We start from the raw sequence: 25,159 nt of genomic DNA on the forward strand, positions 1-25,159 counted from the left end.
TCCCTGCCGAGACCGACCCCGCTGGGCCTTCGGACCAAAAGTTCCTCAACAGAGTACCGGCCTTCCCTCTGGCTACTGGACCGACGCGCCGTGCCGTAGTCCAACCCAGAACTCTCAAGAACACCAAACTTCAGTGCCTCCTGACTCCCGGATAAAACCGGCTGAAAGTCTTCATGCAGCTGGATCCACACACGTGAGAATGAGTGGTGTCTTAAGTTCTGACTTCTGTCAAAGTTCTGACTTCTGTCTAAGTTCTAACTTCTATCTTATGAACTTAAGAGAATTAAGATTAGGGTCTCATAGTATTAAAAATTACTTGTACAGTTAGGTGTTTGGAATAATGTCCTCCGGATTATTCCAATAACTAAACACGGAGGTGGTGCCCCCTTTAATGAGTGTAATATTAATTGCCAGTGATTAATAATCATAGATATATCAAAGTAGTGTGTGAGCAGTGTCTCCTACATTATATATTTATGGTGCTGCCCATGTCAGGCCCACATACTTTCCTACACCATACTTAATTGAATATTTTCTCAAAAGATCAAAATCAGAATCAGAAATCCTTCAATGTCCAGCAGATGGGAAAATGTGTTTGTCGCAGCAGCCTCAGAATGTTACAAGAACAGAGCAATAGCAAAATAGACAATATAATTAAAAAGGAAAGAAAACAGAATTGACGTATATGTATATTTACATGATATAGTGCAAGAATGAACAGCACATTTATATATACAGATTTTAAATATAGATAATCAATATGGGTGTTGAAATGAGTTTGTACAGGCTTATTGCACAGTGCAGAGTACAGGGTGAGGTCTATATGGAGCAGTGCTGGTTGTACAGTCTGACAGCAGCAGGAAGGAAGGACCTGCGATACCTCTCCTTCACACACTTAGGGTGTATCAGTCTGTTGCTGAAGGAGCTGCCCAGTGCTGTGAGAGTGACCTGCAGGGGGTGGGACTCCTGCACCAGCAGTGATGACAGCTTATCCATCATCCTGCTCTCTCCATCCACCTGCACTGGGTCAAGGGGGCATCCACGGGTGGAGCTGGCCTTCTTGACAAGTTTATCAAGTCCTCCTGTCTGCTGCCGAGATGCTGCTGCTCCAGCAGACTGCTCCATAGAAAATGGCTGATGCCACCACAGAATCATCATAAAAAGAGGTCAGGAGCGCCCCCTGTACTCCAAAGGACCAACAGCATGGCTATAATAACAAGCTTGTCACAGGTCTTATGAACATGTTAAGAAAGCAGCGAGGCTTTTAGCATCACAAAGCTTTCTTTTGAGTTTACAAGAATCTGCGCACAATCCGACTGTCCAAACTGCTGAAAAGTCCTCAGAGCGGTGGTCATCGTTTTATCCCATCTTACTACAAGTAGCTACCTCATGTCACATTCGCTTGCTATTTGTTTTTTTTTATGTTACCCACATGGATTCACTGACAGAGGTTTTTTGTATTTTACATTGACCAGAAATAGCCTCTGTTACATCAAAATTGCACCATTTACAGCAGGGATGCCCAACCTTTTTTGACCCAAGATCTACTTTTCAAGTAGCCAACCTCCCGAGATCTACCATTCCAGTGTCAACATTGCAAACCCACACACATCATTTCCAGCCTGCAGTTACTAACCTTACAACACTTTTTCTTGTCATCACACAACCACTAGACATCACATCACAAACCCTCCCTCTCTCAAACACAAACACAAATTCCTCTCACACAGTTGCCAGTTTGCATAGTGCTCCTCTCTCTCTCTCTCTCTCTCTCTCTCTCTCTCTCTCTCTCTTTCTCACACACACACACACACCAATCAGCATGATGAGCAATAGCCATAACTGACCTTAAAATGAACCAAACGGAAAAATAAACCAGATACAAAACAGGTAGATCTCTAAGTTTGAAAAAAGGAAATCCTTTCCTACCTTAGTGGGAGACCTGGCACTTGGAGGAGGAGGCTAGCTTCTCGTAGTCAGAGTGTAGGAGCTGGTTGCAAGGCGTAGGCAGGCTGCAAGGTGGTCATCCATCATTGTTGATCTGTACTTGGACTTGATAATTTTCATTTGCAGGCAGACTCGCACAAATAAGTTGGTCCAAAACGAGCTGTCAGGTTCAAGGCACATCTTCTGAGATTGGGATACTTCTCCTCCACCAGTAGTTTCCAGAACACTACATGCTCTCCAGGTTGAGGGGATGTTGATCTGGCTTTGATGTCAATGTCATTTTGCAATGTGAGAATCTCATCCTCAAGACTAGAGCTTTCCAAGTCGCAAAGTGATTTGACTTTGGCGGCAATGTCACCAACATCAATACTTGCACCAAATGGATAACACATATAGCTGGCTACAGACTCAATGGATGAAAAGTAAGAAAAATGCCTCTCAAACTCTGACGAGATGCTCTGAACATGCTCCTCATAATGTGCACTGTCAAGCTGTGTCACACCTTTACATTGACGTTGTAGTTCTGCTAGCATGTGAGGGAAGTTGCGCAGGTTACCATGCTGCAGCCTGCTTGACATCAGCTATAGCTTGCGTTTAAACGTGTTCACTGAACTCATTATGTTGACTACATCTTTACCCTTACCCGGCAGCTCTAAATTCAATTCATTGAGCTTGCCAGTGAAGAAAAGATACATCTAAAGGCCACTGGTGGTCCTCTAGCTCTATATGGTAATCCACAAGTTTTGAAAGCTTCAGGAAGTCCTTGATTTCAGGCAACAGCTCCGTAAATCTGGCCCAAAATTCCACCTCTGCTTAACCACCTAAAATATGTGTGAAGCAGCAGGTCATTCTCCTCTAAGTGAGCAAGGAAAAGCCTTCTCTGTAGACTCTTGGCCCGAACTGAACACACAATCTTCATCGCAATATCCATCACTTCTTTTATATTTGAAATCTTTCCACACAACGCTTGCTGGTGAATTATACACTGTTAATTCAGGATATCTGGGAAAGATTCACTTTCTTCGCACAGTGCAATGAACCCACTGGTGTGGCCCATCATAGCCGGCGCCCCATTAGTTGTGATGGAGATCAGCTTGAAGAGCGGCATTTTTGTCTCGCAAACAAATCCCATGAAAGCATTAAAAATATCCCCACCTCTGGTGTGTCCTTTTAATGGCAAAATGGTGAGTAGCTCTTCCTTGGTGCTCACGACTTCAAAAACCATCCTGATGAAAACACACAACTGTGCCACATCCACCATATCAGTCGACCCGTCAAATTGGAGGGAAAAGCACTCACACGCGCCGATATCCTTCCTCAGTTGTCTTTCACATCCGCAGCCATTCCCTCACTTCGCCTTGTAGTAGTATTGCAGGAGAGTTGCACTTCTTTAATGGCCTTCACAATCTCTGTTTTATTTTTAAAGTCGTCAAAAAGGCTATCTGCTGCCTCGAGAAAGGCTTCCTTCACAATTTGCAATAATGGCTTCTTGTGTTTAGCAAGGACGTGACTGACGTGATAGAAAGCAATAGTTGTGGCCTTACCCTGTGTCTTTGGTTTGGTGAAGATTGACTGCCGTGCTGCAAGCTGTGCTTTCGACTCATACACTTTTATAGCGTGTAAAGGCGTTTTTGCAGGGAAATCCCTCTCGTAGTTTCTGTGTACCGTTTTAAAATGCTGCTCCAGATTCCCTTTCTTTGCCAACGCATCGTTGCATTGTAGATCAAACAAACAGGCTTTGAATGAGAATAAACAAAAAAATAATATTCCTCCCATTCAGGGTGAAAATGGTAGGTATTGGCTCGTTTCCCCTCAGCCATGTTAACGTTTAGGAGTGCGTAACCGCTCTGATCGCTAGATTCTAGCTACTGTTGACAGCTGTCAACTTCCTGTCATGCACACGCTACCGTAGGTTAAAAGTGACGTACTTTTTCTTTTTTTGTGGACGTGTTTATGAGACTGATAGGGTGTGCAGGCAAGGACTCATGATGGGCTGTAGTGTACATTTAATAAAAAATATGACACACACACACAACCCCCCCCCCCCCCCATATACAGAACACAAAACAACATACACACAAGACAATATATATCTTAACAACAAAAACTTATTCTTGTTAAACCACACATATCCAACAACATAGCACAAAACAAAACATATCCAACAACGCATAACTACAACAAAACAAAACATACAGTTTCACATAAAGAATACTATTTTATTCACTTTTTCCTACACCCCACGCTGTCGACTTGGGATCGGCCACGGTGACTGGTTGGGCACTCCTGATTTACTGTCATTTTATAATGACCAATTCTACCTTTTGGGTATAGCAAAATTTAACTTTCTTTGCATCAGATCACAATAACTTATTAAGAGAAATGGATTTCGAAATAGACTACTCACACCAGCATGTTTACACTGTTTGCTCAAGGCAAGGCAAGGCAAGGCAAGTTTATTTGTATAGCACAATTCAGACACAAGGCAACTCAAAGTGCTTTACAGGCACACACAAATTACATTAAAAGACAAACATTTCATTTAAAAGACATTAAAAATTGCATTATAAAAAAAAAAAAAAAAAAACTCAGAGTAATAATGCAGTTCAAAGACTTGAATTGCTTCAGTTAAAAGCAGTGGCAAAAAGAAATGTTTTAAGTCTTGATTTAAAAGAGGTGAGTGTTGGAGCAGACCTGCAATTTTCAGGGAGTTTGTTCCAAATATGTGGCGCATAGTAACTGAAAGCTGCTTCTCCATGTTTACTTCTGACTCTGGGGACTGAAAGCAGACCGGTACCTGACGATCTCAGAGGTCTGGATGGTTCATAACGCGGCAGCAGATCAGAAATGTATTTTGGCCCGAAACCATTCAATGCTTTATAAACCAACAACAGGACTTTGAAATCTATTCTTTGATAGACAGGAAGCCAGTGTAAAGATCTAAGAACTGGAGTGATGTGATCTACTTTTTTGGTTCTTGTTAGGACTCGAGCAGCAGCGTTCTGAATCAGCTGCAGCTGTCTGATGGAGTTTTGAGGGAGTCCTGTAAGGACACCATTACAGTAGTCGAGTCTGCTGAAGATAAATGCGTGAACAAGTTTCTCCAAATCCTGCCGAGACATAAGCCCTCTTATCCTGGATATATTCTTAAGGTGATAGTAGGCTGAGTTTGTAACTGTCTTAATATGGCTGCTGAAATTCATGTCTGAGTCCACAGTCACACCAAGGTTTCTGACTTGGTCTGTAGTTTTCAACATTACAGACTGAAGCTGAGCAGAGACTTTAAGTCGTTCTTCCTTGGATCCAAAAACAATTATTTCAGTCTTATCTTTGTTTAACTGAAGAAAACTCTGACACATCCAATCATTGATTTGTTCAATGCATCTACTCAGGGTATGTATGGGATTATAGTCCCCTGGTGATATGGTTATGTAAATTTGTGTGTCATCTGCATAACTATGGTAGCAAATTTCATTGTTTTCCATTATTTGAGCTAGAGGGAGCATGTAAATGTTGAATAGTAGAGGCCCCAGAATGGAGCCCTGGGGTACTCCGCTTGTCATTTTCATCCGTTCAGATGTGTAGTCACCAATAGACACAAAGTAACCTCTCTCATTTAGATAAGATTTAAACCACTTTAGTGTTGTACCAGAGAGTCCAACCCAGTTTTCCAGTCGGTCCAGTAGTATATTATGGTCGACTGTGTCAAACGCAGCACTGAGATCCAGTAATACTAAGACTGAGATTTTTCCGCTCAAACTACAACACAGCAGATTGTATTTCCACATAAAGTAATTAAATCAGTAAATAGTGACCAATGTACTAAATTTTACATTTAGTTCCTGTTTCAAAAACAAAACAACTTGACAATTTCTCATACTATTTGATCAGCCTTGACCAGTGTTGAGCATGTTACTTTTAAAAAGTAATCAGTTATAGTTACTAGTTATTTCTCCCAAAAAGTAACTGAGTTAGTAACTGAATTACTCCACTATGAAATTAACCAGTTAGCCAATTAACACTTATAACACTGAATGAAAAAAATCAATACTGCTGTTACATGACTTTTCCTAAAAGCGTCTATATTTTGATTTAGAATATTTTTTATATAAATTACACAAAATATGATGTTTTACCTATTTTACTTGTAAGTTAATTATTATATAGTACGTCGTGGACGTCCCAGACCAGATGGCGAGGGTGTACTCCGTCAAAGGCGGTCAGCGAGGATGGCCAGTGGCAGTCTTCTATAAAATCCTCGACCTGGCTGGGATCAATGCCCACATCTTATTCAAGCAATGCACCAGCAGTAGGAGAGCCCGGAGGAAAGTACTGCAGCAGCTGGCAGAGGAGCTAAAGGGCAGAATACATGGAGGGGAAAGCAGCCGCGGTGGGTAGCAGCTGAAGCAACCACCACAGTAGCAGCAGCAGCAGACACTGACACGGAGGCAGTGCCAGGTCCGAAAGAGCTGGAAACGGAACCAAACGTCGGACACTTGCAGCAAATGCCGCAAACACGTGTGTGGTAATTGTGCGAGTAGAGCTGATGTAATCTGCGTGTCTTGTGACCATTGATTGCAACGGCTCTTTTTTTTGTTTTAGATCAGCTCGTTTGCAGCATTTCAATTAGTCCTGTGTTTTTTATTATATATTATTATAAAATGTTTCATAATCAAATATGTTACTTTTAATTGTTAATTTTCTTGTTCTGAGTTTTCTCTATTAAAATCTTGTGTAAATATATGCAATGATTACAGTATAGTATGTGCGATGATATGAATATTGATAAAACTTGTTAAAATGTACATTTTGGTGTTATTTTGTTTGAAAATATATATATCATGAAACAATGAATGCATTCATCACTCAATTGGGTATTTACATGAGAGATTATAGAGTTTAAAATCTAGCGGTCAAAATGATGGTTTACGGCTGTTCTAGTAGTGTTGGAAATCCGGCCCTTCTGAAGTCCACTTTGGTCCAGTCAGAAACATATAATTTGACTGAATCTAACTCTAGGGTTGTGGAAAGCACACTGTTATGCCTAACCAAGATATCAGTCATTAAGATCGATTGGATCAGATCTGACTGGAATGAACCCGCCATAGTGGCTGGTAAACTGATTCAGTTCACCCTCCAGCACACAAATCCACCCGCATTTGGCGGGTGGTGGGTTCTAATTTCCATCCCTTTTGTGGGGGCGTAGTTTGGGGACCCCTGATATAAAGAGTAGTTAAGTTTATAATCATCAGAGAACGTTACATCGTTGTATTTGGTACCTATGTGTTTCTCAAATATATTCGTTTGTGTGTCAGTTTGTCTCCTGTAAGGAGGGCAGAAAGAGCACTTGTGGTTCTTTTAAATGAGAGGTAGTTGTTTATACGTTCTTCGGTCAGTTTGTTTGTTTAATGTCGAGTTCATCAACCATTTTATAAATATGTGTCATAAAAAGTCACATGCACTTAGCTTGAACCAACTAATTTCAACTAATAATAATATGCTATCCACCCATCAATCATCAACCCTAAGCATTTAAACAACTGGCACAGAGCTAGGCTTTTTTTCTGAAAGACACCACCAGATGGAACCCTTTGAGTTATACAAAGTTTTCCAATGAACAGAAGGCAATATTTGTTGCTAACCAGCTAACAGCGGCTAACTGTACTGGTGAAAACAGCCCATGTTGGGACGGAATACAAACTCTGAGCCAGTTTGACGACAAGTAAACCAGTACCCAGTTGCGCTGCCAACAGTTACTGTTTTCTCGTTCAATCATGCAGCTAATGTTGGTGGTCCTATTAGCAAACTAATGTAAGGCCCATAGAATCCCATCAAGAAAACCCCTTTGGTACTTTATTCCTTGTTGTCAAATTGGCAATAATCGGTGACAGATGCTGCTGTGTGTGGACGTGTTTGACCAGCCTTCTTATCATTTAATTAGTTGTGTTCACTGGGAACTCAAGGAAGTTGAGTTGACTGCTTTGACATGTAACTACGTGGCTGGGGGTGTAATTCACAGTCCTTCTCTCTGGCTTTTTTCTTTTTAGAGGAAACATATGACTATGCAGAAGCACATAACAATAAAACCTTCCGTTTCGTGGGGACTGTGAAGGAAAGAAAGTGAGTGAGAAAACTGCCAGATCTGTCAATTTTTCCGGATAAGCACCAAAAGTTTTTTGGGTCTATTCTTGGTAGAGACCCAAGTTTTGTGGAAATTTGTTTTGCATTTTTTGGATAATCCTACTGACAAACCAACTAACCAACAGACATGTGGAAAAACATAACATGGGTACAAAAAAATTGTGGATAGTAAATATGTGTACAAATAGCAAGTGATTTCAGACAATGCCTAAGACTCCCAACTCTCCACTCTCAGTTTAAGGCATTTAATGTTTTCTCCATTCTTTCAGACCCAAACTGTGACTCAGTCTGTCTAATTGAGGAGAGCCCTACAGAAACCCCAAGGGACCAGTTCAACTACAGAGATTCTGCCCTCAGCACTCAATTCATCAACTACATCAAGGCAAGACTTCATGTTCTTGTACTGCTCGTTTTCTCAGTGTTTGCTTCAGCTTTCTGTTAATGCCACACTCAGAGTGAAGTCTAGTTGTCAGTAGGCCATGTATCACTACTTGACTCCAGTGTTAGATTGCTTTTCATTTTGAGTTCCTGACATCCTTGATATGTTTTAAAGGCCTCTACCGCCAAAGTTGCCACATTATGTCAGTTAATAAAAGTTGACTATCTAACCAAACAGTACAATAGGAGGAGCAATTGTACAGATAAAATATGTTCTGTCACTGTATGCCCCACAGTGGGCCTGCGCGTGTCGATCCATTCAACATAGCAGGTTATTGAAATTCTGTGCCTTTTTATGCTTCATACCAAAGTTCTCAGGAATGTTTCTATTTCCCGATCTCAGCAAGTTCAGTCACTTGTTTAGCAATGTATATTACTGATAGGAAGGATTTTATGTTATGTTCATGAATTTAACTCAAATTCAGATAATCTTTACAGGTGTGTGTGTGTGTGTGTGTGTGTGTTTCTGTGCAGGGTCGGACAGCAGCACACTTGGCTGAACCCCACAGGATAGAGGAAGACTCACACTGGCCAACAGAACAAGTGTAAGTTAATTTATTGTCTATGTATCCACTTGCTATAGTAGCTGGGGAATTAAGGTGTCAGACCTGGACTTTAAAGAGGACTCAGATGCAGAGTAGAGACAGTTAAGGCAGGCTTTTATTCTGAAAATTCTTGAACCTCTCAGACAGTGCGACAAATTAACAGGATGTAGAAAATACCTTTCTATTCTGGACGTAAAATAAAAACTACTGTAGAACAAAACACACACTCCAAATATGGAGGGAAAAAAACCTCAAGGCTAGAAGCTAAATGACTTACAAAAAATCACTCCACAGGAGGCAAAATAACAGAAAAGGAGAAAATTCCTAATAAACAAAACCTGCTCCGCAAGGAGGGAAACCTCAAAACTAGGGCTAAGAAAACTAATAGAAAATCACTCCAACAGAGGCAAACAAAATGGCTAAGAACTTAACTACACTACGAGACTGAGCTATGAAATTTACAACAAAAAACTCAAGTACACAAGTAGCTCTTCACCTCGCTTTGTTTTTTTTTTGAACAGGTGCCTACCCTAACCCTAACCCTATACTACCGGCTCTTAACTCTGGCCTTTTTTATAACTCAGTCCCCTTCTTGATGTTTCCCATTATATTTGATCATTATTTGCACTGCATTGTTTGAACATAATAAAAGTGCTGCATATTTGGTTATATGGTTTAATTATTATATTTGGGGTTACATTTTCACACTTCACATCACCACACTACAGTAGATTTAATCAGTAGATGCACACTTAAATCAGCTGTTGCCCAGTAGTGCATTTCAGCATCTCCTTCACACTTGATTACCCCTCATTTCTTGCTTATCATTGTAACAGTTATTATCAATTGTCATAAATCACTATCTACTTACTATGGTTAATTAATGTAATTTATAGCCCAAGTTTCTACAGCATTTCTGGTCAGAGCAATAGAAAGAAGAGCAATGGAAATGAGAAAAGAGCAATTGAGAGAGGGAATGGAAAGCAATGTGATTAACACTCCCTCTCCAGCTTACCCAGTTAACATTAAGTATGTATGGTAGACACCCTTTCCCCTTTCATCCAGTTAACATGACCTCCTCACACAGAGTATATGTCTCATCAAAACTTGGTTACACTGGATTGAGCGCAGTTTTTTTTACAATATTTCCCTTCTTTGAGACTGCAAAGTCCCATTCTGACTCAAACAACCAAACAATCAAATCAAATGAATATAAGCAGTGTAGAGATTGGGGAACTTCTGGGACTTGGCTAGTTGAGGTTACTGTTGCATCTTGCCAGGTTAAAGTTGTTATATAGATCTTCAAGATGATAACTATCAAACATAACATTTCTTTATATGTACTGATTACAACAGGAACTAAATCATGATAACATGTTTCATATAAAGGGACAAGCTTAAATTAACTTCTTATCTTGGAGTATACTGTGAATCAACAATCAATGATAACGTCAAATAAAAGAGAAATTGTCATATAGTTTCAAAATGAACAACACCCAGGGCTAATGGCCACATCATATTTCAAAAAAAAAAAAAAAAAAAATGAGATCTCTACACACTGACCATACCATAGGCAAGTAAAATGACATTATACCTAGTTTTAACAAGTGATTAAGAAATATAGAAAAAAATAGAGTTGTGCTATTAGCGTATTGTATTAATAATCAGATGTGTACTGATTGTTGTCATAATTACAATGAAGTTGCAAAGAAGTAATAACAAAGTTATAAAAATGAGGAACAGTTACAGAATCAAATGAAGATATTAATCAGACAAAGTCTGATAAATTGTAGTGGGTTTAAAGGTTAGGATTTCGCAATGATTTTGCAAAAAAAAGAGGAACAACAGCTGACTAGTACATCATTGCGGATGGAGTATGTGAGCAGCCTGTCATCGCACAGTGGACTTCAAGACATTCACAGTCGGATTCAAGGATAATGGAGCTCAAGGACGATTACCCATTTTTACCGAACAACTGTGGATAATAATTTGGACATTGGAGTTCTTTTGTTCAATCTGCTGGCATGGAGTTGGACTCAGCAAGAAGGGAAGGTTTATAAAGCTCAACGGCCTGACCATCTCAATCTCACCTACATCTAAGTATTTTAACCATTCTCAGCTCTTTGAGATTAATCTTTTATTTACTGAATTGTGATTTTTATCAATAGGTATACTTGATAGTGATTGATAGTTATTGAGCTGTTTGCTTTGGCCTTGCCAAAACTTTGTAATAAAACTTCAATTGTAGTTAAAGTAGAAGTAGTGGACACTGGTTTTATGTCTCTTTGATGGAAGTAAAACGTAGGAAAAAGGTGTCCCAATATCTTTAAAGGTTCAAAGGCTACTCTTGCCCAACCAATTGTAACAGTCCCTTAGTTATTACCAAAAGGCCCTAAAAAATTAAACCTAGCACCTTAACAAGTGTACAGAACATATAAAGCAGAGTTGTCGCTAACGGGCATGGCTGGTGGCCGTATCTGGCTCAAGGGGCTATTCGTGTCAGATACCAAGCCAGAGGAAGCAGGGTAGATGTTCGGATGTAGGCAGTAAGAAGCTAAGCGACTGTCCTCGCAACCAGTTTAAGCAGTCCCTATTTATATCCCTTTTTAAAGTAATACCTTGTAGGTTTAGGGAACTTACCCTTTATAACAGAGAGCTGGTCCAACGCCTCCTGGACAGGGATATACTCAAGATCTAATAGCTTTTTTTGTGACACTTAAGTCATGAGTATAGCAAGCCAGTAACACAGATTATAAATCATGGTTGAAATTCATTAGGGTTTACATGTTTGATCATTATTTATGGAAAAAGAAGTCAATTTTGGTGAGGAGCTTTTCCTCCATTTGCCAGGCTATTTAACTTATGGAATAGAATTTATGGAACATCCAATGACCTCTAATGCATTTTAGGGCCAGACTCCAATTTGTAGGAGGACATTCTTTGGATTCTGTGATTAACTCAGCATTTTCCAGTCCCAGTAGCAATCATGGTGATATGTCTTGGGTGAACCCCTGTACTTCCATTACCATCTCTAATTGTAGCAACCTTGTACACAGGGGTTAGCTCCACCTGTGTCTTCTGCAATACTAGGTAATATTAGGTGGGGTCTCTGCAACAGTGACATATATCCTTGCAGTATAAGTAGGCCGTTTGTGCATAAAATACATGTAGTGTGATCGCCAGGTATATTCGCATTTGGTAATTTCTGCTATCAGTCCATAAATCAGATACAGCACTTTTCTTTTGAATCAGTACCAATCCTAACCTTCTCCATGTGGAGCATTCGAATCGTGGATCATGTCTTGACAGAGTGCTGTCACTCTTCTCCTTCAAGTAGTGGCTATGTGATTTAAAAGTATATGGAATAAAGGAATCTAATAATAGTGTCCAATAATATGTTCCATTAATAAAGTCCATTAATAGGTGTTCTTCAAAGAGGGTGGTGTCCAGGGTGAATTGGTGGCTGTGTATCATGCCAGATGACAGAGATCCTTTAGTGTCACTCAAGGTACTCTGGTGGTTTCTCGTTGAACAAGCTGTCTGTAACATTGACTGGAAGAGCACTGATGAAGTCTTCAAGAGCCTTATCCTGGGATATAGAGTCACCAGGGGGTGGAGGCTGCACTGGTGGTGCAAGCTGAGTGGATGATGGTGGTAGAGGATCCTCATCAGCTGAATCAAAGATGGAGTCAAAGCGAGGAATCTCCCCACCGTATAAGGCTGGGTTAACCAGTTCCTCTGTGATGTACTCCTGCACGGTATCCTTAAGTGACTGTGCCACATAGGCAGGAGGGATCCATCACAGATGCCTAGCCATGGCTAGGTCCTGGTTTAGGTGGAACTGTGGGTTTTGTTGTCTCTCCTGCTGAGGTTGATGTTCCTGGGACGAATTCAGTATATCAATCAATATGCTAGATTTCGTGATGTTGCAACAAAATTCTGCTATGGACTATGATCCTCCCTACCTGCATTCTGTTTTCTCTCCTTGTCATGTATTGTTCTGTTCGAACAGCAGCGGGCACATGATACTGCTCAAGAAGATAGACCTGCCCTACTCTGCCTCTGATTGCTTGACTTGGTTGTTTGCGTTCTCTATGCCTCACTCAAACTGTTAACTCACATAAACTCTGGTTATGTTTTTCACTGGGATTTGAGCTGTTGTAACACTCTGACCTCTTCAGATTGACACATCATTCTCTTTTCTGGAACCTCTTTTTGCCCCATAGACACTGCAGCTGCGACAGCCCATTGGTGTGTTTAACAGCCGGGGAAACCAATCAGCTCACAATTTACTGCATCAGCTCCGCTGTTGGTTGACAACACAACATCAGCCCATTAATACCGGACAACAATTGAACATAAAGTTAAGAAATAAGAACAAGTGACATGTCAGTGAGATTTTTGTGGCCCTGGTCATCAGCATGACAAGGAGAGCAGCCGGGTGCCTGTTCTCTGGCTGTTCCCTGTGCCACAGCCCCCTTGGCACGCTGTTAGTCCTGCGCTGCACGACCAGATAGAGGGGCAGATTGCTATTGGCTGCTGTATTGTTATGCAATAGTCAGAGTCAAAGTCAAAGTGAACTTTAATGTCAATCAGACCATGCAATTAGTGCAAGTAATTACACAGAAGATCGAAATTGCATTTCCCCATACTCCAAATGTGCAAGTAGTATTTTAACACACAAGATAAACATAATAATGTACCCAGATATAAACAAATAAACACAACATATAAAGACAGACAGTGGGCATATACATTATACAGAATAGAATATTCACAGTGGGCCAGATTTTGATTCAATTTTGAGGTATTTTACTGAGGTGCAATAATAAAAAGGTGCAATATGGCAAAGTGCAATGGCAGATAGTCATTTTTTTTATTGCCAAAAACAATTCCTGGCTACTTTTATTTTACTAAAGAAGAAAAGCAGTAGAACCTCAAGTGTACCCTCCTCGTCTGCTCTGTCTTGGGCTAAATGAGTGATGACAAAGTGGTTAGGAGAGCATAGGGGAGACCTGGGATGGTTGTAACACTTTTTGTCTCAGCTTCTACAACTTACAGAATGTTTGCGGTAGGGCACTCAAATTTTGACGCAAAGTACCCTTGTTTGTCTACTACAAATAGCAATGTTGTTCACTTCTCCAACTATATCACACAATTCATTATTTGATGTCAAATGCAAGGGGTGCCATTGTTACAACCTACCCCACTACCAGGGTATGTTGTAACACAACCTGGGGTCAATCGTAACAGTAAGATTGAATAACTAAAAACTGAGACCACACCACAAAATATGCATCGATATAGGTTTGTTTTGCATGTGCCAACACTAAAGCATCTTCCTGTGCTTCACTAAGAAAAAAAATAATTCATCACTGATGGCTAAAAGATGACCAGTGTCAGTGGTGTGGATCCGAACATTAGAAGAGCTAAAGAACTGTGTCTGTCTTAAATGATAAAACATGAGGCTTTCAATAGAAAGATGGCGGCCGCTGAGGCAGACGTGTGCAAATAGGTTGTGCCGGGTTAGTCTGCCCACTAATAACTTCTACATTAATAATATGAGCTGAACACGTTAAGTATTGAAATATATGTGATCTAACCTGTGGATTCACCTGTCAATGTCATAACGGGACAAATAAGACTATTTTTGAGCCCGATATTACGACCTGAAAAACCCACGCCAGTAACAATGAATGTTTGCACCTGGCTGGACTGCCTCGCACTACAATGGCTGAGGGTAATATCACTTTACAAACTTCATGGGAAGCGATGACTGAAAGTAAAAAAGAACTCTTGCTCAGTCTGACGAATATTGATAGACAAATGGCTCAAATACATTCCTCAATGAATGCACTAAATGAACAAATTGCCGAAGTCCAAACCAGAGTGAGTGCCACTGAGGATAATGTTGCGGACGCTGACACGAAGATCACCAGGCTCCTCAAATCAGTGGAGGTATTGGAAACTACGGTGGATTACCTGGAAAATAAAAGCCGACTGTCCAATCTGCTGATATATGGCGTGTTGGAGGGCGAAGAGAAGAAGGACACAGTGGCGTTCCTACGCCGCATTTTGCCCAAGATCCTGGGCCGGGATATACAGGTTGATTCCCCATTGCAAATTGCGCACCTCATTTCTACACCAAAATCATCAAGAATAAGATCTATCATCGTGAAGTTTGGGAGCTATCAACAGAAAATCAAAGTGATGACCTTTCCCCCTGGAACGAGGAGAACTTTTTTTCAATGGGAGAAGGATTTCTATTTACCCTGACTTCAGCGTGGCTGTTCAGAGGAAGCGTAAACTATTCACTCCAGTGAAAAAGAAACTTCAGGTTGCTGGCATAAGGTATGCTATGCACTTTCCTGCTACACTCTCTGTCAAGTACAAGGGCTCTAAGATGAGTTTTCAATCGCCTACCGAGGCTCAGGCTTTTCTCAATGATCTGGAAGTTGGTGGAGAATCCCCGATGAATTGACTGAGAGAGAAAGGATTAATCTCATTACAATGGTGGATGGACTGCTGCCATAAGAGCAAACAAACAAGAAATACATTGTTTTATTCTCCTATTAATCCATGTGTTTGATTTTTCTGATTCTAATTTTCATTTGTTTAGAATGAATCCAGATACAAGTAGGCTATTTTCTTTTTCTCTTCTCTTTAAGTGTTTGCAAGCTAAGTTGTTGAAGACATGAATGACATTACTCCTACATATTTATTGTTTTGTTTTTGTTTTGTTTCTTCCTTTTTCTCTCCTCCACTGTTGAGCTAACAAATATGAACATGAAAGATTACGTGTAGACTGAACTTATATTATGCTTGAATGGCAGACACACCCAGTCTTATTTAGGATAGGTGATGGCTAATATCAGTATTACATTGGTATTTGGCCAAATTTTGTTTGTTGTTTGTTTGTTTCTTTCGTTTTTGTTCATTTCTTTCTTTTCTATTGTGGGGAGATCCATCCTGGGATCACTGGTACCAGATGGTCTACAAAAGGCCTGTTGGTCAAACGAATATTTGTCATTCAGTATGCCATGATAATGTCTCAATCTTCTATTAAAATTTGCTCCCTGAATATTAAGGGCTGTCAAAATCCAGTTAAGCGAAATAGGTTATTATCCTTTTTTAGGAAAGAAAATGCTTCTGTTGCAATGCTACAAGAGACCCACCTAATAGATGAGGAACATAAAAAGCTTAAAAAAGATTGGGTAGGAAAAGTGTATTTATCCTCCCTTAATAGTAAAAGTAAAGGAGTGGCAATACTAATACATAAAACATTACCGCTCAGCATTGATCACTTTGAGGCTGACTCAAATGGATGCTATGTGTTGATTCATGGATCCTTATATGGTGAAAAAATTACTATGAATGAATTAATTAATGCTTTATTTCAAACATGTGAAAAATATGTTACACTTGAAGCACTAGTCATTAAAACCCTTTGTATGTTTGAAAAGGAGTAGGAAGAAGCATTAGCTTATTAATTCCTACCCCTTCTCCACTTAGTACCTAGTACTATAGGTTATCTTACTTCCTGTGTATCCTGTTTTTTTTAATACTCTCAACAAAAACAAACAATCACCAACAAACAACACAATAACTGCTTGTGTAAAAATAAAATAAATGACAAATATGGCAAAATGTGAGAACCCTAGTGTTTGTCATACCCCTCTTCTTCCCTGTACCTTGTAAATACCATCTGTTTGTACCGCTGTTTGAATTTGCTCATGGTTGGACAGTGTCTGAGCTCCTCCGCTAGTCTGTTCCACAGTTTCACTCCACATATTGAAATGCAAAAGGTTTTTAAAGTTGAGCGTGCTTACAGATGTTTTAGATTCAGTTCCCCCCTCAGATTATATCCCCCTTCTCTCAGAAAAAAACATGCTTGAATATTTACTGGTAATATGTTGTTTGTTGCTCTATACATGATTTGTGCTGTTTGGAAGTGTACCAGATCAGTGAGTTTCAGTATTTTTGATTTTGAGAATAAGGGGTTAGTGTGTTCTCTGTAACCAGTGTTATGAATTATCCTGATTGCTCTTTTTTGCAGAATCGACAGTGGTTGTAGTGTAGGTTTATAAGTATTGCCCCAAATCTCTGCACAGTAACTCAAATACGGTAATATCAGTGAATTGTAAAGAATGTGGAGTGATTTGTGGTCCAGAAAGTGTTTTGCCTTACTTAGTACTGAGATGCTCCGTGACAGTTTGCTTCGAACATGCTTTATGTGAGGTTTCCATGTTATTTTTTCGTCCATAATTACACCCAGAAATGTATATTCATGTACCCTTGCAATGTCCACCCCGTCTATCTGTATTATTGCTTGAGCTTTCATTTTACAGTTCCCAAATAACATGAATTTGGTTTTGTTTAAATTTAAAGATAATTTGTTTCTATCAAACCACCTTTTTAATTTGCACATCTCTTCAATGATACACCCCAGAAGCTCCTGTAAATTCTTCCCTGAGCAAAACATGTTTGTGTCGTCAGCAAATAGTACCAATTTAAATATATTTGAGACGTTACATATATCATTTATATATAGAATAAACAGTTTGGGACCCAGCACTGACCCCTGGGGGACGCCACAGGCAATGTCCAAGCACGATGAGCTATAGTCTCCCAACTTCACAAATTGACTCCGGCCCTTTAAATAACTCTCAACCCTGTGTAAAACTATCCCCCTGATCCCGTACCGTTCCAGTTTATTGATTAATATGTCATGATTGATTGTGTCAAAGGCTTTCTTAAGATCAATGAATATTCCAATTGCATATTGTTTATTTTCTATGGCATTAGTGATAACTTCTAATGATTCCATTAATGCCAGTGATGTTGAACTGTTTGGTCTGAATCCGTACTGATTGTCAGTGAGTAATTTATGTTTGACTATGAATTTGTCTAATCGATTATTGAATACTTTTTCTAGAATTTTTGAAAATTGTGGTAGTAATGAGACGGGTCTGTAATTTGTGAATTGGTGTCTATCTCCAGATTTATACAGCGGTACAACTTTAGCCATTTTCATTTTGCTTGGAAATTTGCCAGTTTGGAATGATAAATTACAGATGAAAGTTAGCGGTTCTGAAATCCCCTCAATGACCTTTTTCACAATTTTCATATCAATGTTATTGCCATCAGTAGATGTTTTATCTTTACATTTATTTACAATATCAATTGTTTCTTTCTCTTCCACTGCTGTGAGGAACATTGAGTTAGTGTTTCTATCTATAAGATTATCATTCCAATCCTGTGATGACGGGAGATCAGGAATTTCAGCCAGGTTTGGTCCAACACTCACAAAGAACTGGTTAAAGCTATTCACTATATCCTCCATGTTTTCCTTTCTGATATCATTATCTATGAAATACTGAGGGTAGCATTGTCTAGAGCCATTTTTGATAATGCTGTTTAGTATATCCCATATTCCGTTAATATTTCTTTTATTTTTATTTAATATCTCATGATAGTATTCCTTTTTACTTTTCCTTAAAATACTGATTAATTTATTTTTATATTTTTTGTATTTATTTTCAGCCTCTTTAGTTCTTTCTTTTATAAATTCTCTATAGAGTGTATTTTTCTTTTTACAGGCATTCTGTAACCCCTTAGTGATCCATGGTCGATCTGAGTATTTATGTTTCCTACTATATTGTTTAATAGGACAATTTTTATCATATAATGATGTAAATATGCTTAAAAATATGTTGTATGCCTTATCAATATCACTTTCCTTATACACAGCATCCCACTTTTGTGCACATAGGTCATTTCTCAGTGCCTCCATAGTTTTATCTGTCCTCAGCCGTCTATATGTTTTCTTTTCATCTGTCTAATTTCCTTTAAATTCACCATCGTAAACTGTGAAGACTGGCAAGTGGTCACTGATGTCAATGATGAGTAATCCGCTAACAGTGTTGTCTTCAATATCATTGGTGAAGAATTCTTAATGTATATGCGGCTCCTGATTTACATCCATCCATCTTTACTAATATGACTGATTTATTGCTTAAATATAGCTGTTCATTTATGATTTTGGGTGGTGATTGGAACTGTGTAATGGACAATACATTAGATAGGAACCCAGGTCTGAACATAACTAAGACGAATTCTAGACAACGAGCTCTGTATCAAATGTTGGATGAGGTGGATGTTATAGATATATGGAGGATTATGCACCCATATGATAAAGATTACACATTTTTTCTCTAAAACATATTCTAGAATTGATTTCTTTTTGGCATCTAAAGTATCTACAGAGCTTGTATCAAGTAGCAGTATTGGGAACATTCATATATTGGATCATGCCCCGATTACAATCGAGATTTCTACACTGAAAAAAATGATTTTTTGGCCCTGTAATTATCATTTCAATTGTCTATATAAATTCTACAAAAATATATGAATTCAGTGCTTTTACTTTAAAATAGCAGTTTTCATGTAGTGCATTACTTGGTGATTGTTTGTAATTATGTGTCCTCAGTTTTGTATGTAAATTGAATCCTTCGATCCAAGTAATATTCACTAGACCAGTTCATTGGCTTAATTAGTTGATATTTCCAAGTAAAATGTAATTGAGTGACATCAGTGAATCTGGCAACCTCCTCTGCATTCGGAGCATGACGTCAAAGCCCCTCCCCACACATTTGAGCGGTCTTTCGTCAGACACGTAACCTCCATGGACCACATTTGGTTGGCGACTTTGTTGACTGAGACGGGAAGAAGGTGAATATGGAACCATGAATGTAAGTTGTAAGCGAAACAAACGTTGTATATTCCTGTTGGCTCACCTACTTCAGTTAGTTTCTCCGCACTGAAAGCAGGCGGCTGCGGCGCTCGCACATAGTGCATTTTCCTGCTAGCTAGCTAGCTAGCTAACTAGCTAGCTAACTTTGCTGGCGTGAACTTGCGTGAATGTTCAGACTCTGACTCTGTGGGAGCCATAACTGTGCTGGAGGAATGTATTGGTCTGTGCGTAGGTGGCTGTGAGTCAGGTGTTCAGGGTCCGTCTGCAAATTGCAACATTAAGACATCTAGCCCCTATTACAGCCTTTGAAAGAGGGGATATTTCGGGGGAGGCGATCGTTCCCTGTTTACATCTGGAAGTCTCGTGCGAACGAGAAGAACGTTCGCGCTTTACGAAAAAGCAGTTCGTTCTTCTCGTTCGCGCGAGACTTCCAGATGTAAACAGGGAGCGATCGCCTCCCCCGAAAGTTGCATAGTGCCGCTTTAAACGTAAGCACGCTGTGCTGCATTCATGGTGTGACGGAAATTCCCCGTTTCCACGCTTGCTAGTCGTTCTTTCGGCCTTTTAAAGTTCATTTTCTATTATTTATGTGTAACATGTGGAAAACACTGTGGATATCAATTCAAGTCAGCAACTACTAAAATTATGACCGAGTTAACGATTTATTTTCTGACATGAGGAGGTATTCTTGAATGTTCCCAGTCACAAAGAGTTTTTCTGATTATGCCAACGTCACTTGAACGCAGCATTCACTGCAGGCCGTTCGAGTCTGATAGTTGGAGCCGTGCTGACAAAAATATGTTATCGGGGCTATTCGTCATGATATCGGACTTATCGGAATGACGTAATAATTTCCAGTTATCGGCCCGATAATTATCGTGCACCCCTACTTGGTAGAGTATTGATTTCTGCCGTCTATACTATCAATTTGGAGAACTGTTTTAGCTTATTCTTGTTAAATTTATTATGAACTGCTTTCAATAATTTTCCCTTTGTAAACTGTAGTATAACAATAATGTCACATCACGTACACCAGCAGTTACCCCGGTCTAACCAGCAGGTTATGTTATTAGTTATGTACTTATTATATAGAAAGTATAACTTTTTGTTGTTTGATGAAATTGTCACCATAGCATTATCTAAAGTGAGTCACTGCTTCTTGTCATTATATTTCTGTTTTCCCTTTAGACTTGAACAGGAAGTCACAACAGTCTTTTACCGTCCTCAATTGAGGGTTAAGAGCATGAGGACCATCAGCCTTTGTTTGCACAGTAGCAACTACGTTGGACTACAAAAACAAGACACCTGGCCATACAGGTAATATTACAAAATAGTGTACACACAATTTGTAATATATATGTAAATTTCAAAAATGAAATATCAATCATCCTTGAGTTATTAGAAATTAGGTGGAAAGCATATAGATAACCATTTTTTTTCTTTCTTTTTTTTACAGAACATTCTGACTGCTAATTTGGACTCTACGGCTGACACAAGGTAAGATCAAATTAGTAATGATTTAATGAACACTAAATTGAGTATACATCCTGATAGTGGCTTATTTGTTTTCACAGGACGTCAGCCAAGAAGCAGTGAAAGAGGACTGCAGCAATCACATGATGAAGATCACTGTGATCCATCCCAATGTGGCACAGGAAAACCAAGATCCCGTGTACGTGTCAGTCGTCATTGAGGGGACAGAAGTTCTGGAGGACTGCGGAAGTGTGACAAACGCTTGCCTCCTGCTCATGGGTGTCATCTATGCTGTCAACTTAAGTTACCCACTGAAACTGAAATATACGTTTGAAGTATTTCAGAAGCTGTTTCTGGAGCTTGACATCCTTAAAATGTCAGCAAAGGTCCACTCTCTCCACAAGAAGCTTTTAGCGTGAGTATTCCAGTGTTAGTTGTGCTTTTGTCCAGCACAAACAATTTGTTTATATTTTGTGTCAGTGATTTCATGTGTTGGTCAGTTTTATACAAGTTCTTTTTGTCCTGAACATCTTGAGAATGTCCGCAAAGGTACTGATTGCAACTGTAAATGGACAGAGTTGATGTATGTATTCTTTACTGTTCTGAAAGTTGATTAGAAGAAAGGGGACAGTGCAGGCTGAGTTTTTGAATAGCATGTTTTTTCCCCCTGCTAACGCCAGCTATCTGATTGGTTGAAACTCAATGAACACTGTGCTCAATCTTTTGAAGATTGTAATGGAGCCTAATTGGAATTACAGAATTGGAAGTGAAAAGTAAACTGTAACACTGTTTGTTTGTATGCTGGAATATCAGTCCTAAAGTCAGTTGGTGCTTTGTCATTCCGCATTTAATTGTTCAAATTCTACACTGCTTTACTTTTGAGCTTTATAACGGTCTCTTACCTCGCTTGATGTATGTACTCTGTATATACAGTATGTACTGTTTTGAAATTTGATGGCAAGAATTTCTATGGCCATGCGTTTGTGGTTATAATGTTTATATATATGCCATTTCAAATGTTAAATAAAAGTGTTTCAAACATCCCTTAAGCTGCAAATATTTTTTTTTGGAAAATATTGAATTATTATTTAATAGAATAGTAAAAATATTTATTTAATTCAATTAATATTAGCTAATACATTCATAATAAATATTACTTAATAATTACATAGAATATAACAAGGAAAAGATGAGTAAGAAACATGCTGAAACCTCAGCAACGTTTACTTGGGTTTTGTAATTAGATGCAATGGTAATCTGAGTGAAAGTTACAATCTATAGGTGAGTATTGCCAGTGCAATTTACTTGCGTATTTTTCATGAAAAATAAGTGGTTCTAGTAAGTAAATATTACTTAGAAATAGCCTGAGTAAAGATTACAAGCACTTTCTGCGTGGAAAAACTTGCCTAGCTTTTTTTTAAGTAAATGGCACTCCAATTTTTTTTCAGTGTATTACTAAGTCACAAAAACATCAACATTCCTGGCAGTGTACTAGGTCAATATTGTCAGACCCAGAATTTTGTTGCATGGCAAAAATTAAACTTTCGGAATTCTTACAAATAAATAAAAATAAAAATCACGAAAAATCCCCCCATGTCCACATGCAAGTGGTTGGACTATTAAACACAAACAAATCATCCCTCTGGCGATTTTTATGTCAAAAGCGTCTACCGACAAATCTATCTTTTACTGGTGTTACTGGAAACTTTTGTGGTGTTTGGAGACTCTGACTTGAAAGCACGTATCACTGCATGCAGTTACTGTGCTCGACGAGCAGCGGGTGCTGCCGTGAGTCCCTCCCGCGAACAAAAGCACTCACAGGCGGTCAGTCTCTCAGTAGCCTCGCGCAGCAGTGCAGCCTGCAGTCAGAGCAGAGAGGAGACACACAGCACTCCGCGTCCAGGCTGCGCATGGCCGCCGCCGTCCCAGCCCAGGCTTACAGAGCGGGGTGTAAATGTACCTTATATTACCAAATAATAGCCGGGTTTCAATTAACCGCAGGGTCCCTTTAAACGCAGAGTGCAGGTGTATATTTTGATAAATAACCAAATAAATGCCGGGTCTAATTCATTTATTTTTTTAAATCAAGAAAGAAGACGTGACCACTGCACTGCACGTTTTTCTTCTTCGCCTTCTTCACATATTGTGCTTGCTTCCTGTCAGTCAGCATCACATTAATGATCGCCATGGCTCCGGTGCAGCAAAAAATAAAAAGTACGACTTGAAATTCAAACTTTCTGTCGTAAAATATGCAGAGGAAAACTCGGGAGTGCCGGCTAGATGTTTCTCTGTCGGCCCCAAGAGAGTGAGAGATGGGCGAAAAAATCATCCTGAGCTTCAGCGTCTGTCCGAGGAGGACAGCAGCAGGGCCAGGCTGCCTGCTGGAGGGAGGAAGAAGGCTAGCGAGGAGCCTGAGATAAACATGCGGGGATGAGTTATCAGCAAACGGGCACACCACGAGAGAGTGTCCCGCAAAATGATCAGGGCAAAATAAATGTCCGCCACCGTGAGTGACAGCAGAGATGAGGGGTTTGCAGCGAGTGCTGGTTGGCTGAATCGTTTCCTCCGCTGCAACAACTTCACTTGCAGAAGGATGCCAGAGAATTCACCGAGAAGCTGGAGAAGTTTGTGACATTTTCATTCCGGATTTGTGAGAGGAAGGAATTAAATGCCTGTCCCAAAAAAAAATGCCTGGTCTGTTCAGTGATTGAAACAAATAAATGCCCCGACTATTATTTGGTATTTTACGGTATAATAACTCTCCCGGCCGGGGAGAGAGACATGCAGCACAGTGCTCAGCTGCAGACACAGCAGAGAGGTGACTGACAGGCATCAAGGCCACTCAGCGTCACCTTACCGACCCGCCCCCTGATATTTCATTCACAAAAACAGGGCCTGTGGCAATTCTGGACAGCTGTTTTTGTTTTGATTTTTCTTCTTCTTCCTTCATGGGCCCCTGACGGCGGTGTGTGTGTGTGTGTGTGTGGAGGGGGGTCGGGGGTAGTAGAGGGGGAGGGGGGGTAGAGGAGGAGGGGGGGGCCCCAACTGCAATGAACCAGCTTTGGGGGGGCCCAGCTTGCAAAAGGTTGAGAACCCCTGATTTAGCTAATTTAATTAATAACAAAAAACCTAGCAATGCAATCTCAAAATTGAAAGATAAAAATGATAAATTAGTATATACATTCTCTGAAATTTCAAATGTTTTTAAGGATTTGTTTTTGTTCACTATATAAATCAGGACATTTAGGAAAAGAGGATGGCATGAATATTTTCTTTCAAAAACTTGATAGTAATCTGCTCGATTCTGAAATTACATCTGAAGAGATTGAGAGAGCTATTACTAATTTAAAAAATGGGAAGGCATGTGGCCCAGATGGCTTTCCATCTGAAGTATACCAGACTTTTAAATCAATTTTTGGACCTTTATTAACTAGCATGTTCCAGCACTCTTTACAGGCTGGGCAAGTACCTAAAACAATGCAGTTGGCCACAAAATATAGATTCTAAAATACTGGCCAACATTTTGGCACCACGTCTCAATTCAGTGTTGCCTAAGTTAGTGGCCACAGATCAAACTGGTTTTGTTCGAAATTGCCATTCATACTCAAATATTCAACGACTACTCGGCATCATGCAGTATGCAAGATTTAATAAGAATAATGCAGTAATAGTTACACTCGATGCCGAAAAAGCTTTTGACAGAGTAGAATGGAATTATTTGTTCAGAACACTTGAATGAATGAATGAATTTTCTTTTGGTGTATTTTTATTGATTGGGTCAAATTGCTGTATGCATCTCCAAAAGCTGCTGTATCTGTTAATGGTTTGACTTCACAGATATTTTCCTTAGAGAGAGGCACAA

The 25,159-nt window shown here is 39.6% G+C and overlaps 1 protein-coding gene across 15 annotated transcripts in view; it reads left to right on the forward strand.

Moving 5' to 3' along the window:
• The window catches only part of lrch1 (leucine-rich repeats and calponin homology (CH) domain containing 1), a 351,529-nt gene that overhangs the window by 221,821 nt on the left and 104,549 nt on the right, over window positions 1–25,159 (forward strand). For all 15 annotated transcript variants that reach the window (XM_030428926.1, XM_030428929.1, XM_030428920.1 and 12 more), the window contains exons 9-10: window positions 8,358–8,470; window positions 9,001–9,071. In XM_030428926.1, coding sequence (XP_030284786.1) covers window positions 8,358–8,470; window positions 9,001–9,071 — 184 coding nt within the window. The remainder of the gene's footprint in view (window positions 1–8,357; window positions 8,471–9,000; window positions 9,072–25,159) is intronic.

Source organism: Sparus aurata, chromosome 9 (assembly GCF_900880675.1).
Source record: "Sparus aurata chromosome 9, fSpaAur1.1, whole genome shotgun sequence".
NCBI classification, from domain to species: Eukaryota; Metazoa; Chordata; class Actinopteri; order Spariformes; family Sparidae; genus Sparus; species Sparus aurata.